Genomic DNA, 19238 nt, shown 5'->3' on the forward strand with positions numbered 1-19238 from the left:
TATTCGATTTACAATGCTATGATATTATTTCATGACTTTGATTACAAATGTATCAGTTATTATTGCTTAGTTGATTTCATTCATGTGTTGTTAATGATATTATGATGATCCTAGTTAGTAAATGTGGTTTCTTTTATAAAAATTTTAACATGATGTCTTTAATGATGATTTTGTTGTATTGATAGAGATGCATTATTATATGTACACATTTGATTATACTTACCCCATACTTGCATGTGTATGGTGCGCGTGTTTATTTTATCTTTTTGTCTGACGTGTTTGATGTGGTTAAGGGAGGGAGTCGTAGTCACCTGCTAGTCGGGATCTACACGATGAACCACTCCCTACCATTGTCTGTTTAGTTTAGATAGATTATATACATGTACATGCTTGTCTTTTATGCAGGATGCAGGTAACGGGCATCGACTTCCCTGAATTGCTAGGATGAGCGTGCCCTATTACAAATACTCAAATGGTGAGAATGGGAAGATAATAATCAGGTCCAATCCTAGCCATAAGCCTATAATACTTGTCCTGCAAGGGGGACTCGTAACAGACTGTCTACCCTTTTTAAACCCGTGAGTATTTTTGTGTGTATGTTGTTTTGTGAGTGTTTGATGTATTTTCTATTAATTAAGTCTAATTAATAGATTAAATTAATAATTTAATTTAATGGAGAATTATTATGACTTTTTGAATATTTAGTTATATTTAATTAATTAAATATAAAGAATTGAATTGGAAGATAAAAGCTATAAGATTAAATTTAGAACATGATAATATTTATTTAATTTAATAATAATATATTTAGAGTTCATTTTTAAATAAATGCTAAATATTATTGTTATTTAAGTTAATAAATATTTATCAATTTAAAGGTTCAAAAATATATTAAAAAGGAAAAAGATATTAATTTATGGAAAAGATTTAAGTTCGCATGAATGAGTTTTAAATATAAGAGATTAATTTAAAAGATAAAAAAACATGTGAACTTAATAAAGATATTCTAAGAAAGTGTGCATGAGATTTTAAAAGGCTATTAAATTAATTTAAAGTAAAGTAAAGTGGAAAGTTAAATAAAGTAATTTAATAATTCACTTAAAGTGCATGAAGGAATAATAAAAGAATATCTTAATTAAAAAGAAAATTAATTGTGCATGAAAGAATTAATTAAATTAAATAATTATTCTAATTTAGAGTTGTGGAGACATAAACCCTAAAGGGTAATTAGATTCTATATTAGAGGTTTCGGGTCATTATTGCACACACAAGTTTTCACACACAGGTCTCAAAGAGTTTTTCAGACACAAGTTTAAAAAGGGCACGCACAAGTTTGGAGAGCAATTTAGAGGGTTTGGAGAAGAAGGAATTTTTCGTAGCTTGAAGGATATTGCTTGCAGTAGAAATTTTCATCTAGCTGTTAGAGTTTTAGCATCAGTACGAGGTAGGGTTTTGAAATCTCGTGAATGCAATTTTAATTGGAAATATCTGTTTGCTTCGTGATTGTTGGGTGATTGAAATTTTGTTTATCATCTCGATTGTTTTCAAGATCTGATTGGTTAAAATTAGTCTCTCATTATTCATATAGAAGAATCATTGAGGAAATTAATTAAATCATGTAGGGTTTGAAGGAAAAGAAGATTTAAAATTAGAAATTTGAATGATTTGTTGTGTCCTCTCTACCATACTATATTTGCAGATAGTATTTAAAAAAATAAAAAAATAAAAATTAAATAATGAGAAGAAAGAAAGAGGTTTTATTTTATATATATAAATTGTTATTATTTTTAAAAAGAAATATATTTAAAAATAATATTAATTTATTATAATGTATTTAAAAAATATAATATATAGGGTGGGGACATACCCCCCACCCCGTACCTGTTGTCGGCAAAGTCTGTCGCGGCAGCCGGTACCGCTGCTGCCGCAGGCAGCAGTACAACTGCTGCTGCGAGCAGCAGGGTACCTGCTGTCGCAGGTACCAGGCTGGCGGGCCTTTAAACATGCTGAAACATGTAAATATTTATATTTTGTTTTTTTTTAATTAATTAAATTTTAATACGTTTTAAAATGTATTTAAATTACATTGTAATAAATTTACTTTATAATTTAATAACATTTTTGTATTATTAAATTTTATAATTATTTATTAATTATTTAACTATTAATATATATAAATGTTTTGTAATTAAATAAAATTAAATAACTTTATTAATTATTAATTAATCTAATTAAACTTGATTTAATTAGGATCTATTAACGATAAGAATTAGTTAATGAGGTTATTAATTTATCATATTTAATAATATTGATTTTATTAAAATTATGGTTATTTTATTTAAAATCAATGAACTGTTATTTTCTTTTAATAACCTAAATGGAATAAAATGATTATTCTAGATTATTCTAGTAGGAAATAACTTTTATTATGATGGTAATTTTACATATTTAAGTCGAATAATGAATGGGTTAATGGGTAGAATAAACCGAGAATTTCCTACACTTGAACTTTCATTGTAATGCAAATTGAAAACATTACTTTTAACTTTTTTTTATGTCTTTTCAAATCAAACCCAACTATGAAATTGTACTGTTTTCTATGTATTGTATTTACTTGTGGATTTTGGTGTTGATTAATTGTCGACCAGTCTAGGATGTACACCAGAGGTTTGTGAGATTTCTGTTATACCATTTATGTGACTGGATGTCATGATATGTCTTGTGATTCAGTTTGAAAATTATATTTATGAGGTTTACTTTATGAAGCATTTATGTGTACTTTGATGGGAGAACCATCGTGTTATTAGGTTGCTTGTTAAGGAACCGAGTTCGATCTTTATGGGTGTTGTGGTATGGGACACAACTGCATTTTTATGTGCTTAGGAGAGGTTGTCTAGGTACGTGACTTTGGGAGTGGCTTGCATAGGGGTCCAGGACCCAAAGTGGTCAGTGCCAGGGTAACCTAATGCAAGTTATGTATTAAGTGATAATCTAGTAATTAAAATTTATGGGGGGAAAACACACTAAAAAGATAAGTTAGTGATATTTGATCTACTCATGCCTTTAGTGCTTGTATAGACTAAGGATGGGAATGAGATGAGTGCCTCGTCTTCTTGAGAGGGCTTTCTAGTTTTCCATATGTGTGATGTTGAGGGTCCGGGGTTCAGAGTAACTAGTCCTAGGTAACTCAATGCTTGAGGGTCTGGGGTCTCTTAAGAGATCAGTCCAGGGTAACTCAAGCAGCCATGTGATGACACTCCATAGTATGTAGCCTGAGTCTCCTCTGTAGATTTGTGTACCTCTAGTGGTGTACTTATTGTTGGTGGTGTATCTATTGTTGGATGTGTTTATTATGGTTATTTACTTTCATTGATGATGATTGGTGATTCATGGATGATGTACTTTTGACATGTGGCTTTTGACTTGAGGTGATTGTCTTTTGTTGACTTTATCTTGTGATCTTGGTATTTGGTTTATACTTGGTTTGTGTATGATGTTTGGTTATGTGATGTCGGTATTGGTTGGAGTGTTCTTTCTTTCTGGATTAGTTTATCTTCTGGATTAGCATGTGTTACCTTTGAGGTAGTTTTGGCTATTAGGGGTACCTTGCCTAGGAATTTTTTATGTTTGATAGCCGTTTGTGGATCGTTCATTATCTTCCCTGCACGGTGGGAGTGGAAGCCTGACTAGGTAACCACGCGGTCGGGAGGTAGTGCTTTCTTACCATTTGGGTCCCCCTTCACATTGACAGTTGTTGGATGTTCGTTGCAGAAGATGTAACTTTATCATTCTTATTTCTTATCTCAGAGACTTCTTTTCAGTTGATGTATATATGTTATCATGTATTATGATGTATTGTATCTATTCTCACATACCCTGCAACATGTGCAGTGGATGCTATTTAGTGGATGTACTATCATTGTATTAGATATACTTATGCTTTGCTTATGCGATTATGTATCTATTATTTCTTTATGATCATGAGACATTGTACTTGAAACTTAAACTAATTAATTTAAAATTATTAAATGTGACTCAACGTAAAGGAATCCTTGAGGAATTGAAACTGTATCTGTAATTGCATATGTGTATTTGATATGTATGTTCTTATTGCTTCCGCATTAATGTTATTTGATGTTGTTTAAACTTTTTTTATTATTAAAATAGTTCAGTAAACATTGTAACATCTTAGGTTTAATTCTCTTGGGTTCCCGAGCGGGGCGTTACATCTGGTATCAGAGCCTAAGTTTCAACATTGGGAACTCTGGGCATTATGTGCGCCATCACTCGAGCAATTAGTAAACTTGCAACTTATTTAAACAGAAAACTTATATTGACATCAAACTTGAAACCAAACTGTTGAACAACAAAATTTGAAATGATACAGATTCTAAACATGGAACTAGAAAACTTATTAAAACTTTTTCAGATTATTACTTTATGTCAGTAAGTTATGACTCTATGGTTATGATGGATTCTTAGATGTTGTTGTTGTGTTTGGGTGTTGTAGAAGAGATGACTTCTGGTTCTAGATCCATTGCTAGGGGTCGTAGCTCAGGACATGGTAGAAGTCATGGGAGAGTTAGTCACCGTATTCCTTCCTTGGTCCATTCAGGGGACCCTATTCAGGAAGAGGCTAGAGAGGATGCTAGTGTTAAGCAAGATGCTGAGATAGAAGGACCGGTCACTAGAGACTTGGTCAAGGAGATCCTAGCACACCTACCGTTACAGGATAGAGCTCATCATTCAGAGCATGGAGATAGAGATAGGTCCATGAGTCCTAGAGGGAGGATCCTAGAGAGCAACAGGCAGTCTAGTCAGTCCATCCAGATGAAGGACCTATTATGGGTCAAGATCAAACCTTTCAATGGAGAAGGTACTGGATATGATGCTAAGAATTGGTTGATTTCTCTAGATAAATGTTTTTCCATGCAAGACTTTGACTCCAATGTCAAAGCAAGATATTCCATTACACACTTAGAGCTCTTTGCAGCGATTTGGTGAAATATAGAGGAGAAGAAACTTGGGATTAATATGCAGACTGTTACATGGGAGTTGTTCCATGAACACTTTCATGAGCGATTTCTATCAGAACAGTGGCAACTTCAGAGGGCAGATGAGTTTCATAATTTGAGACAGGGTACCAAGACTGTGGTGGAGTATGAGCGTAAGTTCTTCGAGCTTATGTCTTATGCAGGAATTAGTGATAGTTCACCATTGATGGTCCAACATTTCATTAGAGGACTGAATGTTAACATCATTGGGGGTGTCAACGTTTTCCAACCTAAAACCCTTAAGGATGCTATATTGCGAGCTACTTTGGTTGAGGAGAGTGTGACTTCCGGCCAAGGTGGCCTACCAGGTGTTCAGGCTAGAGGATCACTTTATTCAGGAGCATTGAGGGATAACCAGTCTCAAGGGGCTGGAAGTTCTAGAAATTCTCCTAAATTCTCTAAAGGTAATCAGGAGAAGCCAGGAAGAAAGTTCTTCCATGGTAACAGTGGTGGTTCACAGTCAGGGAACTATCGCAACTGGAAGCGTAGTATGCGCAACAGGTTGGATCGAGTTCCTCGAGCTCTTAGTCAGGATGCTAGTGTTAGTAGTTTTGATCAGTCGCGTGCACCTAGAGCTCAGGGAGGCTTTAGTGGAGATTGCTACTTTTGTGGAAAATATGGTCATAGAGTGACCAATTGCACCGATCGTGGACCTTAGTTTTGAGTTTTCTGAGTTTGATTTACGTTTCTTTGTAATGGGCTTCCAGGAGTAAGCCTAATTCTAGGGGGGGTGTATGTAGTGTCTACCCCTAGTTCGCATTTTTGTTATCATTGTCAAGTTCTTTTAGGTTGATTTTGTGCATTGATTAATTTAGAGATATTCGATTTACAATGCTATGATATTATTTCATGACTTTGATTACAAATGTATCAGTTATTATTTCTTAGTTGATTTCATTCATGTGTTGTTAATGATATTATGATGATCCTAGTTAGTAAATGTGGTTTCTTTTATAAAAATGTTAACATGATGTCTTTAATGATGATTATGTTGTATTGATAGAGATGCATTATTATATGTACGCATTTGATTATACTTACCCCATACTTGCATGTGTATGGTGCGCGTGTTTATTTTATCTTTTTGTCTGACGTGTTTGATGTGGTTAAGGGAGGGAGTCATAGTCACCTACTAGTCGGGATCTACACAATGAACCACTCCCTGCCATTGTCTGTTTAGTTTAGATAGATTATATACATGTACATGCTTGTCTTTTATGCAGGATGCAGGTACCAGGCATCGACTTCCCTGAATTGCTAGGATGAGCATGCCCTATTACAAATACTCAAATGGTGAGAATGGGAAGATAATAATCAGGTCCAATCCTAGCCATAAGCCTATAATACTTGTCCTGCAAGGGGGACTCGTAACAGACTGTCTACCCTTTTTAAACCCGTGAGTATTTTTGTGTGTATGTTGTTTTGTGAGTGTTTGATGTATTTTCTATTAATTAAGTCTAATTAATAGATTAAATTAATAATTTAATTTAATGGAGAATTATTATGACTTTTTGAATATTTAGTTATATTTAATTAATTAAATATAAAGAATTGAATTGGAAGATAAAAGCTATAAGATTAAATTTAGAACATGATAATATTTATTTAATTTAATAATAATATATTTAGAGTTCATTTTTAAATAAATGCTAAATATTATTGTTATTTAAGTTAATAAATATTTATCAATTTAAACGTTCAAAAATATATTAAAAAGGAAAAAGATATTAATTTATGGAAAAGATTTAAGTTCACATGAATGAGTTTTAAATATAAGAGATTAATTTAAAAGATAAAAAAACATGTGAACTTAATAAAGATATTCTAAGAAAGTGTGCATGAGATTTTTAAAGGTTATTAAATTAATTTAAAGTAAAGTAAAGTGGAAAGTTAAATAAAGTAATTTAATAATTCACTTAAAGTGCATGAAGGAATAATAAAAGAATATCTTAATTAAAAAGAAAATTAATTGTGCATGAAAGAATTAATTAAATTAAATAATTATTCTAATTTAGAGTTGTGGAGACATAAACCCTAAAGGGTAATTAGATTCTATATTAGAGGTTTTGGGTCATTATTGCACACACAAGTTTTCACACACAGGTCTCAGAGAGTTTTTCAGACACAAGTTTAAAAAGGGCACGCACAAGTTTGGAGAGCAATTCAGAGGGTTTGGAGAAGAAGGAATTTTTCGTAGCTTGAAGGATATTGCTTGCAGTAGAAATTTTCATCTAGCTGTTAGAGTTTTAGCATCAGTACGAGGTAGGGTTTTGAAATCTCGTGAATGCAATTTTAATTGGAAATATCTGTTTGCTTCGTGATTGTTGGGTGATTGAAATTTTGTTTATCATCTCGATTGTTTTCAAGATCTGATTGGTTAAAATTAGTCTCTCATTATTCATATAGAAGAATCATTGAGGAAATTAATTAAATCATGTAGGGTTTGAAGGAAAAGAAGATTTAAAATTAGAAATTCGAACGATTTGTTGTGTCCTCTCTACCATACTATATTTGCAGATAGTATTTAAAAAAATAAAAAAATAAAAATTAAATAATGAGAAGAAAGAAAGAGGTTTTATTATATATATATAAATTGTTATTATTTTTAAAAAGAAATATATTTAAAAATAATATTAATTTATTATAATGTATTTGGATTGTTTAAAATATTTATATATTACTGGAAAAAAATAAATGTTTGTTTAAAATTTAATATTTTAAAAATTTTTAAAAATATAATATATAGGGTGGGGACATACCCCCCCCCCGTACCTGCTGTCGGCAGAGTTTGCCGCGGTAGCCGGTACCGCTGCTACACGCAATAGGGTACCTGCTGTCGCAGGTACCAGGCTGGCAGGCCTTTAAACACGCCGAAACATGTAAATATTTATATTTTGTTTTTTTTTAATTAATTAAATTTTAATACGTTTTAAAATTTATTTAAATTACATTGTAATAAATTTACTTTATAATTTAATAACATTTTTGTATTATTAAATTTTATAATTATTTATTAATTATTTAACTATTAATATATATAAATGTTTTGTAATTAAATAAAATTAAATAACTTTATTAATTATTAATTAATCTAATTAAACTTGATTTAATTAGGATCTGTTAATGATAAGAATTAGTTAATGAGGTTATTAATTTATCATATTTAATAATATTGATTTTATTAAAATTATGGTTATTTTATTTAAAATCAATGAACTGTTATTTTCTTTTAATAACCTAAATGGAATAAAATGATTATTCTAGATTATTCTAGTAGGAAATGACTTTTATTATGATGGTAATTTTACATATTTAAGTCGAATAATGAATGGGTTAATGGGTACAATAAACCGAGAATTTCCTACACTTGAATGTTCATTGTAATGCAAATTGAAAACATTACTTTTAACTTTTTTTATGTCTTTTCAAATCAAACCCAACTATGAAATTGTACTGTTTTCTATGTATTGTCTTTACTTGTGGATTTTGGTGTTGATTAGATGTCGACTAGTCTAGGATGTACACCAGAGGTTTGTGAGATTTCTGTTATACCATTTATGTGACTGGATGTCATGATATGTCTTGTGATTCAGTTTGGAAATTATATTTATGAGGTTTACTTTATGAAGCATTTATGTGTACTTTGATGGGAGAACCATCGTGTTATTAGGTTGCCTATTAAGGAACCGAGTTTGATCTTTATGGGTGTTGTGGTATGGGACACAATTGCATTTTTATGTGCTTAGGAGAGGTTGTCTAGGTACGTGACTTTGGGAGTGACTTGCATAGGGGTCTAGGACCCAAAGTGGTTAGTGCCAGGGTAACCTAATGCAAGTTATGTATTAAGTGATAATCTAGTAATTAAAATTTATGGGGGGAAAACAAACTAAAAAGATAAGTTAGAGATATTTGATCTACCCATGCCTTTAGTGCTTGTATAGACTAAGGATGGGAATGAGATGAGTGCCTCGTCTTCTTGAGAGGGCTTTCTAGTTTTCCATATGTGTGATGTTGAGGGTCCGGGGTTCAGAGTAACTAGTCCTGGGTAACTCAACGCTTGAGGGTCTGGGGTCTCTTAAGAGATCAGTCCAGGCTAACTCAAGCAGCCATGTGATGACACTCCCTAGTATGTAGCCCGAGTCTCCTCTGTAGATTTGTGTACCTCTGGTGGTGTACTTATTGTTGGTGGTGTATCTATTGTCGGATGTGTTTATTATGGTTATTTACTTTCATTGATGATGATTGGTGATTCATGGATGATGTACTTTTGACATGTGGCTTTTGACTTGAGGTGATTGTCTTTTGTTGACTTTATCTTGTGATCTTGGTATTTGGTTTATACTTGGTTTGTGTATGATGTTTGGTTATGTGATGTCGGTATTGGTTGGAGTGTTCTTTCTTTCTAGATTATTTTATCTTCTGGATTAGCATGTGTTACCTTTGAGGTAGTTTTGGCTATTAGGGGTACCTTGCCTAGGAATGTTTTATGTTTGATAGCCGTTTGTGGATCGTTCATTATCTTCCCTGCACGGTGGGAGTGGAAGCCTGACTAGGTAACCACGTGGTCGGGAGGTAGTGCCTTCTTACCATTTGGGCCCCCCTTCACATTGACAATTGTTGGATGTTTGTTGCAGAAGATGTAACTTTATCATTCTTATTTCTTATCTCAGAGACTTCTTTTCAGTTGATGTATATATGTTATCATGTATTATGATGTATTGTATCTATTCTCACATACCCTGCAACATGTGCAGTGGATGTTATTTAGTGGATGTACTATCATTGTATTAGATATACTTATGCTTTGCTTATGCGATTATGTATTTGTTATTTCTTTATGATCATGAGACATTGTACTTGAAACTTAAACTAATTAATTTAAAATTATTAAATGTGACTCAACGTAAAGGAATCCTTGAGGAATTGAAACTGTATCTGTAATTGCATATGTGTATTTGATATCTATGTTCTTATTGCTTCCGCATTAATGTTATTTGATGTTGTTTAAACTTTTTTTTTTTAAAAATAGTTTAGTAAACATTGTAACATCTTAGGTTTAATTCTCTTGGGTTCCCGAGCGGGGCGTTACAAAAAACTCACTGCATCTACATCATTGTGTCAAAATTGATTTCTCTGGGGATCATTAGCCTGGCTCTGAGGGCCTTGCCCCTCTTGTACCCCCTCCTCATGGAGGTCCCCCTTCTCTAACTGATGGCTCTAATCTCTGTCAGCCACCTATAGCCCATGAGCTAGATGTCTCTTTGAAATATAGCTATTGTTGCTCTTCTGGCACAAAATCATGATATAATGTCCTATAGTAGCCTGCCTCTTGCACGACATGTGCATCATGTCGGCATGCAGTCAAGGCCTCCTGCAAAACAATGATCATCCCCCTGTACTTAACCATCTTCCTAGTGATGTCTCGCTGCCCCTGATACTCATCTACTTGGCATTGCAGGGTATCTTTGTCCTCTCAAAGGGAGGCCACATCCTATTGCAGAGTGTCTAACTCTATCATCTCCTCCATATCCACATGCATAGTGAGATCACTAAACTCAAGCATAGAAACTTGCCTACAAGGCTTCCAGGGCCTCCTATTCACTATCTACTCTGGTTTGCTATGCCTATACCTCTCCCTATATTTAGGAAACCTCTGTCTAGAGGCTATCACACTTGGCCCTGACTATATCTATATCCCCCTGTTGTACTAGAGGTGGCCCCTATGGTATCCATTATGGCCCTTGTATTAGTGGTGGCTCTACTAGTGCCTACTCTCTCATCTACCAAACTTGTCATCCTTGTGGACCCTACTATGGTCCCTATGCTAGTAGTGGCCTTTTTGGTGCATGTACCCCATCTCCCCCTCCAGTCCCATCTCCCCCACCTCATGCCTACTCTTCTGGTGGAGGTGCCCCTGGTACTATCAGCCTTAGTGGCTGATGTATAGCCCACCACTGTGTATGCTGGTGTCATCCCAACATCTCCCTAGTCTTACCCATGCACCCATGGCACTGGCTTCATGCCACACCATGAAATCCTTGCTAGTATAATGGTGGTCCCAAAAACCCACAATTTGCCATACTCCCAAGAAACCATTGGATAAAGGAACCTATCTAGCATAGTATCCTAAACCCATCTAAACTATCTCAACACCCTAGAGGGAATATAACACATAACAATGTGCATTGTCTAGTTAATCAACCAATAGTCTAACTAAGCATACTGCAAGTAGAGCTGATCCTGAGCATCATCCTCTCCACTTGTAGGTATTATAGCTCCCTAAAACTCGTAGTTTGTGTATGGCATCCAATCGAACATGATAATCTCATTTGAGCATCATCGCCATAATCCTATTGACTCAATAGATGTGTACTAGATAGGTGGTCTATATTGACATACATACTACTCTTTGGACTATTGTCTCTCTCATCGAGTAATAGGTCTTGTAACACCTATATGCTTACCATCAGTGGAGTCAACCCTTGGCCTATGGTCCTCTGTATCTTATAGGCACACATGTGTAAATCATAATATAGTTATGCCAAGATGGTGTGGCCCTAGCAGAAAACTGCATCGTCATCCTGTAGCAAAGTTTTAAGAACTCATGCCCATCTAATAAAAAATCCATGCCCATCATGGTCCAATGCCATCCTACATATAACTTAAGCCAAGTAGAGGTTTAGCCATGATAATATTTGGTCTAACACCTTCCTCCATATTAGCCACGATTGTTGAATTGGTAGTCGTTGTCTCCTCTACCTGAAACGCTCTCATAGATATGGATATACTCCCTCTAGCACATAATATAGGTATCTCCAATGGATTGACACTCACAATAACTACCACACATCTAGGAAGGTCACCATCACCTCTCCTATAGGTAGATGGAAGTTCAAAGTCGATGTATGCCACCGCTCCACTAATGTAGAAAGTTGCACTGAGTGTTCCCTCAAGTCTGGTCACTCGTGGACATGCTTTAGCCCAAAAAGTTGCACATGTCCCTAATCCACCTCTGTGAGTCTCTCCCCTAGCACCATCAACATTAGATAATGCTCCAGCAACTGAATTGTCACCGTCAACATTTGTAGCACAAACATGCACTAATCAATTTACATTTGCATGCAGCATCATGCTCTTTCTAACCCCCGATCATCCCTGTCACTTGAGTCTAGATTGATTCATCCAAATCAGTGTAGACACCAATCTACATAGACTCCAAAATGTAGAGATGTCAATCTGGCATCCCCAACAGTTTTGCAGACATCAGTTTTTACGCTAGCAACTAGTGTTTTGTCATCTTCGAAGATGACAATGTAGAGATCATTGTCTCCAACCCAATCCTCACCTTCTTTCTTCATTTGTGTAGATGCCAAGATGTACCTTTTCATCTTCAAAGGCAACATGATGTATCATGTCATCTCTATAGAGATCATTTCTCTCATTTATCATCTTCACAGATGATGGAGTGGAGAACTATTGTCTCCACCCCGACCTGATTTTTCCCCAGTCTCCCACCTGAAAAATATGTATTTTAAAAGCATAATTGAAAATTTGACAAGTTGAGATAGTTGACTTACCAATGGTCTCATGTCAGTCAATCTCTGGTGAACCCGAATGCACTCTCCAAGTTACAATCTCTCGACCGGATCCATCCTTCACTTTGGTTCTCTACTCTTTAGGTGTGAAAATGACTCTTCCAAGAGTCTCTTGGAGGCTTATATAGGCCCTTCGAGGTCCCCTTTTGAGCATGTACTCATTCCTTGGCCATGTTTATCCTTGCTTATCCCCAAGTCATGCAAAGCATTCATCTATGTCTTTTTCCTACCCTTTCTTTTCTTATTGGGTCTTTTTCGCGAAAATTGTACCAAAAAAAAAAATTCTCTATTTTTGCGAGGGGGCACCTTCCTTCCCTGTCAGCCCTATGATGTAACTCCTACAACTCCTCTCCTCTTTGGGGCAACCTATATTTTCTTTTCTTTGATATAATGTCATCCCGACATCACATCAAAGAGGGGCAAAATGTAGATGCTTAAAATTGTCCCAAACACTATATTAATTTATTTAATATTTCCCTTGAAATTATAATTGATTATTTATTAATTAATTATATTTTTCATATTCTTCTACTTATTTAATTAAATAGGTTTACTTCCCTAATGTATTTAAATTTAGTTTAAATGCATCCCCTCTGATGTGTTAAATTTATTTAATGCATAGTGCTCCATAATTCTCCTTTTAAAAAAATTTCAATTTATTTAATTCCCTCCACTTTATTAAATTTGATAATCCTGTGATTAAATTAAATCCCAATCCCACCTAAAACCTAGTCTACCACTCATCACTCTCATCCTTCCAAGTCTACCCACAAGCTAATCCCACTTAGTTATCCTAAACACCTTCCTAAGAACCTTTTAGGCCCTAAGTATTTTCTCACACATGTGTGAGCAACTCAAAATCCAAGAAAGCTTTCCTTTTATTATTTTATCCAAAAAGCCTCTTACACTCTTACACACTTGTCCCCCTTTCCTTTCTCCAAGGTTGCTCACACACGTGTGAGCAAACCTTTAGCTATCTCCATCACTAAAAAGGCTTATGTTGACCTTTGCATGGCTTGTCTCCTTAGTCAATGTGTCTCCCTTGTGGCACCTATGTGGATGCCACATAGATGCCACCTCCTCAAATCCACTCTCAATCCTATAAATAGAGCCCTTATCTCAAGCATTTTTCATCTCCCTCATTTGCATTATTATCATGTTAGTATAGTTCTAAAGTTCTTAGTGATTTCATGCATTGTTGCTAACTCTTTGGTGGTTGTTATATTTCATTTCTTGAATTGATAACTTAGTTTATTTTCTTGCATCCACATTCACCATCCATGAATGCTTTGAGCATGGTTGTATCCATAACCATTGTTTGAAGTATTCTCTTCACATCTAGTTAGCTTCATACATCTTGCATTTCATTTCAAATCATTTTGGGATTCATTCAATAGTTGTGTTTGGGAGAGCACATCCACATCCCTCACTATTGAGCACACCAACAAGGTCTCTTGTGGGCACCCTTGTTGAGCTGCTCCAAGGCATGAGGACTCTTTCTTTTCAGTTGCATTAAATTTTAAAACTCAAGCATAGAATTAGTTATATTTTTCTTTATTTTGGATCTTTCATATACATGTGCAACAAACATTTTCTTTTTTACTTGTAGTCCTAACAAGTTAGGTTTTCTTGTATACACCCCCCTAATTAATGTTCTCTCCCCCTTTTATTATTCTCCCCCTCTAATGTTTTCTCCCCCTTTTTTCATCAAGGACAAAGGGCCATGGGGTTCCAAGGGCTTACAACTTTTCAAATATGTCTTTGTATCTCCCCATTGCTATGTTGAGCTAAGTTCATGTAACACCTTTAGGTGAATGAGTACAAGTGCTCCACTCCTAAGCTCTTCTAGTAGCATGTCCATACCTTCTTCTATATCTATTGTGGCTTGGAAATCTGGGTTTCAATGTCTTTCACATGTTCACTTATTATCCCAGCTAGTGGGGTTAAGAAATATTGTAGTTCCATCAATTGAATTTCCTTCTTTTCTTGTTTTTATTTCAACTAATCTACCAAATATATGGTATTCTGGACGTTGGTGATGTGCTCTAAGATTGATCTTGTCAAAGGATGATAAACATGTATGGCTTCATCAAGCTCCTATTGATCTTTCTCTCTTCATTGCTCTAGATCATTGGTTAAGGTGTGTGTCATGCATTGCTTCTAGAGTAGAAGGGTCATATCCTTTAGTTCCTTTGACATTGCATCTTTGAGTGATGTCATCTCCATTTCTTGTCTTGAATAAGACTCATTTGCTTGTCCATATTTTTCTTTGGAACATGTTGTCCCACAACCTTATTTATCTTTTCAAAAGATCTACGAGAACCTTGATCAAACTGAGGCTTCGGGTGCTAGTTCCTTGAAGATGACTATGGCCTTTACTAGTGTGTTCATCCTCTCATGTCTCTTACTAGATAACTTCATTATTTTGTACTTCTCCATGAGTTTTGTATACTTGTGTAACTCTCTATCATTGAGATTGTGAAGTTTCTTTCCCATTCCAATTATCTTATCAAAGATATTCTTTTTTCTGATTACCTTTTCAACATTTACATCATATATCTCTCCTTCATCCTCCGATGTGGACAATAAGATCGATTCAGGGGATTCATGTCATCTTGTGTGCTTCATTTTGTTGTCAAATTCCTCTTCTGAATATCGCTTCATCTTGCCCTTATCTAGCTTCTTCACATTTCTTTTCCCTTTGGACAAGGTATTGGATGACCTTGTCTTGGTTGGAATCTTTACTTTCTTTTTTTATGACAACTTAGTGTTCCTTTTCTCTTGCTCCATCTCTTTACTTGTTCTTCCTCATTGTTATCTTGTTTCCATTGTAAGGTTAGGAATCTCCATCATAGGTGCTTTTTGGTCTTGTTGTTCCTCATGTGTGACATCAGTGACCTTATCTTTATCTTTTGTCTTCTCTTCTCCCTTATACCACCTTCATCTTTCTCCTTTGCATCAATGACCAATCAAAGTCTGACCTTGTGCATCACCCCTCTCCTTTTTTGTGTCCTTCTCTAAACTTGTGACATCAATTATTTCAAGATGACTATCACTTTTATGTGTGTTATCTTTTTGTTGTGCTTCGACCTCTGGTGATGTTGCAGTCTTCTACTGTTACACTTATTCATTCTCCTTGGGTTCTTTATTCAAATCTTGGCTCATTTGAGTCCTTTTCTTGGTTGGTATGATAGTCTATTGTTTTGTCTTCTTATGTTGCTCTATTGACCTTCTTGGTCCATTCTCACATGTCTTTTCTTGTCGTACTTATTTTGAATCACGTTTCTTCTTCATTATACAATAAATAACTTGATTTTGCTCCATTTTATCTATATTTTGAACTGTATGCTTAAAGTATTAGAAAATTATTTAATCAAAAATCATTTTTCTAATATACGAAAAATAAGATGCATTTCTAACATGTTTTAAATACATTTAATCATATTAAATATAAAATATCTCTTGTTTTATAAAACTATATATATTCTTCTTATTAATTGAATTTTAAATGAAACATATATTAAATATTTTAACAATAAAACATTAAACAATTCATATAAAAAATTAAACAATTAGAAACATAGCACTTTTTACAACTATTCATTTCCAAAAGAACTTTACCATTTTATTAAAAGATTCTCCATTACCCTTTTATCCAAAATAAAAATATTTATATTATTTATTAATAAAAAAAAGACTATTCATCAAAAAAAATCAATAAAAACACAACCAACCTAAATTGGATTTATTAAAAAATCTAATATCCATTATTCCCAAAAGAGTCCCCGAAACCACTCTCCCGCTGTCCCCATAAAAGAGTTGATTAAATTAACGTGAAACCTCTCCTCCCTTAAAAAGTAAAAACGGTTGCTACCTAATTACTTGTGTGACAACCTATTTAAAAAATTCACGAATTTCATGTGAAAAACAGCGACTAAAATTTCGACGTTTGTTAAATGTCTTCCAACAAACGTTTTCAGCGCCACCGGCGGAGACGAACACGGAATAAATTAGCCGCAATTTTAGCTCAAAATGCCAAAAAAAATTCGGGATTCCCCGATGTTATCTTCATCGCCATCCATTCAAAATTCATCCACATCGTTTTATTTACCATCTCCATTACTAAGCGTTCAATTCCAACGACTATCTATAAACTTCTCCATCCCCAATTTCAAAATCTCTTCCATAATTTTTTCACAGTGTTTGCTCTGTACTCTGGACAACCATGGAGCCCCTCAATCAAAAAAATCAGGGCATATATATTTTCACTACAAGCGAGATGATCATGGCAGGAGCTCTGGTTACTCTGTTCTGTGCAATTATATTTCTGTTTCTTTTCTGTATCTATGCAACATTGCGTCGAAGATTATACCTTCAACTTTCTCTTCCCACTCAGAATTCTTTGAGAGTTCTTCCCTTTTCTCTTGCACAGGATGATCCATCTGCAACGGGCTTGGATAAAGAAATAATGGCGGCTCTGCCCATGTTTGTGTATAGATCGGAAACATTCAGAGAGAAATCAACAGAATGCTCTGTTTGTCTTTGTGAATTTGAAGATGGGGAAAAGTTGAGGCTTTTGCCCAGTTGTGATCATAGTTTTCATGCAGCTTGTATTGATTTGTGGTTTGATTCACATTCCAATTGTCCTCTCTGTAGAAAAAAGGTAAAGGTAGATCTTGTTAAAGATAATAATTCAGGAGGTGGCGATATTGTTATGGTTGATGTGGATGACAATACAAGCAGGGCTGAGTTAGAGAGGACTGAATCAGAGATTAATATGTTTGGCAAGGAAAATAGAGGAGGTTGAATATGATGTAAGAAATATCTTGGCTGTGTGTATCTCATCATGGATCTATGGAGATTCTCCTGAGTTTTGAGCAATGTAAGTTTGTAATGGGCTGAACCAAAATTTTAATGTCAAAGATCTGTGAATTTTTGGCTCCTTCCTGTAGAAATCTTGAAAGGGGATTTTAATGTCTGCCCTTTCAAGTGATCGGCACTGATCTGATGTGCTGCATTTTCTTTTTATTATTTTAACTGACTGTGAATGATATGTTATATTCATAATCTTTTTTGTGACCTTGTTTTATGGTTTCATGCATTTTGCGCTTCAGCGAACGATAAAGTTCACGTTTGTGAGGCAGACTGGTTCACAAGGCATTGCTCCACACCAAAAGGTTCTGTTATTTTCCATTTTGAGGGATCTAACTTGGATTGTTGTGTGAACAACTTTTACCTTTCATATTCTATTGATAAAAAATTACCAGCAATTGTATCTTGGTGTACAATAACTACGTTAAAGAGGATTAGAGAAAATTTGATAATATTTCTATAAAAAAAAATTCAATTGAATGATATTATGTGTGTAACAAAGAAGATAGAGATGCAAAAATAGATATAGATATATATTGAGGTGGAAGTGGAGGTAAAGGTGGAGAAATAGGAGAATAAGGTGGGGCGAAAGAGAGATAGAAAGATAAAGAGAGAGTAGAAATAGATTCAGATATGAAGTGATATATAGAGGGAGACATAGTGTAAGAGAGAAATAAGTAGGTAGAAAAAGAGGGATGTGTGTTTAGGAATAATTCAAATCTCACATCTTAAAATTCCATAGCCACAATTTTAGGCAAGTTGACTTAGGCATGAAAACTACCATTAATTATTATAAATCTTTCTAAATGTCTTCCATATTGAAAAATATCGTTGATGACAAGATATTAGCCTACATCAATTGACGAGGTTTTGCAAATAGTGTTGCTTCAGTTGGAATAGTATTGAGATAATAGACCTCTCAAGAAATCCTAGCGCATCACCTAGATGCAATGAGTGCTAAGTGTTTCTCATTAGAGATGGTTTTTGTGAATCACTATTAATGAAACGTGTGTCAATGAGATTGAATCAAAACCTACATACTTGAATCTTAACAAAAATATCACAATTTGACTTGTAATGGAAAATGTCTGCTACTTAACTAAATATCAGCCTAAACTTAGTTGATGTCTTATTATTAAAAACTCATTAAATGATAAGAATTCGAAGAATTTTTAGCTCGTTCTCATGAAATATTCCCTAAATTTATACAAGAAGTAAAGTAGGAGTAACTAATATCTTAATAAGGTTTAGATAGTGAAGTGGGCGAAATAGATAAATTATTACAATATTAGATGTTATAAGGAGGAAATGAGATAGTAGAAAGTTTGTTGAGTCAAAGTTTGTATTAAAAAAAAGACAAGTTTTTTGTGATTGTTTTTTATGGATATTTTTTATTTCAAAAATAAGTTAAAAAGGTAGATGAGAGTGAGACCAACATTTTATGCTTTTGATTTGTAGGTTATATTGTTTGCATCTTAATTATGGCTGATTTCACCTTCTTAGTTATTAATGAAGATGGCTAAAGAAATTTAGAAAGGTTTGAGATACTTAGCATTGCTTTTGATCATGTATCTCTATTCAATTTTTTAGATTTGTCTTTCCAAAATAAAATAATAAACTATAATAAAAAGGACATATGCTCCTCTTTAATTAGTTGTCTACAAATAACAAACAAATCTTTCATGGTTTCTTTTCTTTTGTTTTCCTTCACCTCTTC

The 19238-nt window shown here is 34.2% G+C and overlaps 1 protein-coding gene across 1 annotated transcript; it reads left to right on the forward strand.

The window, feature by feature from the left end:
• Positions 1-16771: 16771 nt before the first annotated feature.
• Positions 16772-17718, forward strand: LOC149550470 (RING-H2 finger protein ATL2-like). The gene has a single exon (XM_089795091.1). The coding sequence runs from the start codon at positions 16875-16877 to the stop codon at positions 17454-17456; it is 582 nt and encodes a 193-aa protein (XP_089651217.1). The 5' UTR covers positions 16772-16874; the 3' UTR covers positions 17457-17718.
• The last annotated feature ends 1520 nt before the right edge of the window (positions 17719-19238 follow it).

This window comes from Cupressus sempervirens, chromosome 7 (assembly GCF_028749045.1).
Source record: "Cupressus sempervirens isolate cs-2001-9-10 chromosome 7, ASM2874904v1, whole genome shotgun sequence".
Taxonomy (NCBI): Eukaryota; Viridiplantae; Streptophyta; class Pinopsida; order Cupressales; family Cupressaceae; genus Cupressus; species Cupressus sempervirens.

Excerpts from the sequence above, each read along its gene's own strand:
- LOC149550470 (XM_089795091.1), top strand. The coding sequence starts at position 16,875 with ATGGAGCCCCTCAATCAAAAAAATCAGGGCATATATATTTTCACTACA.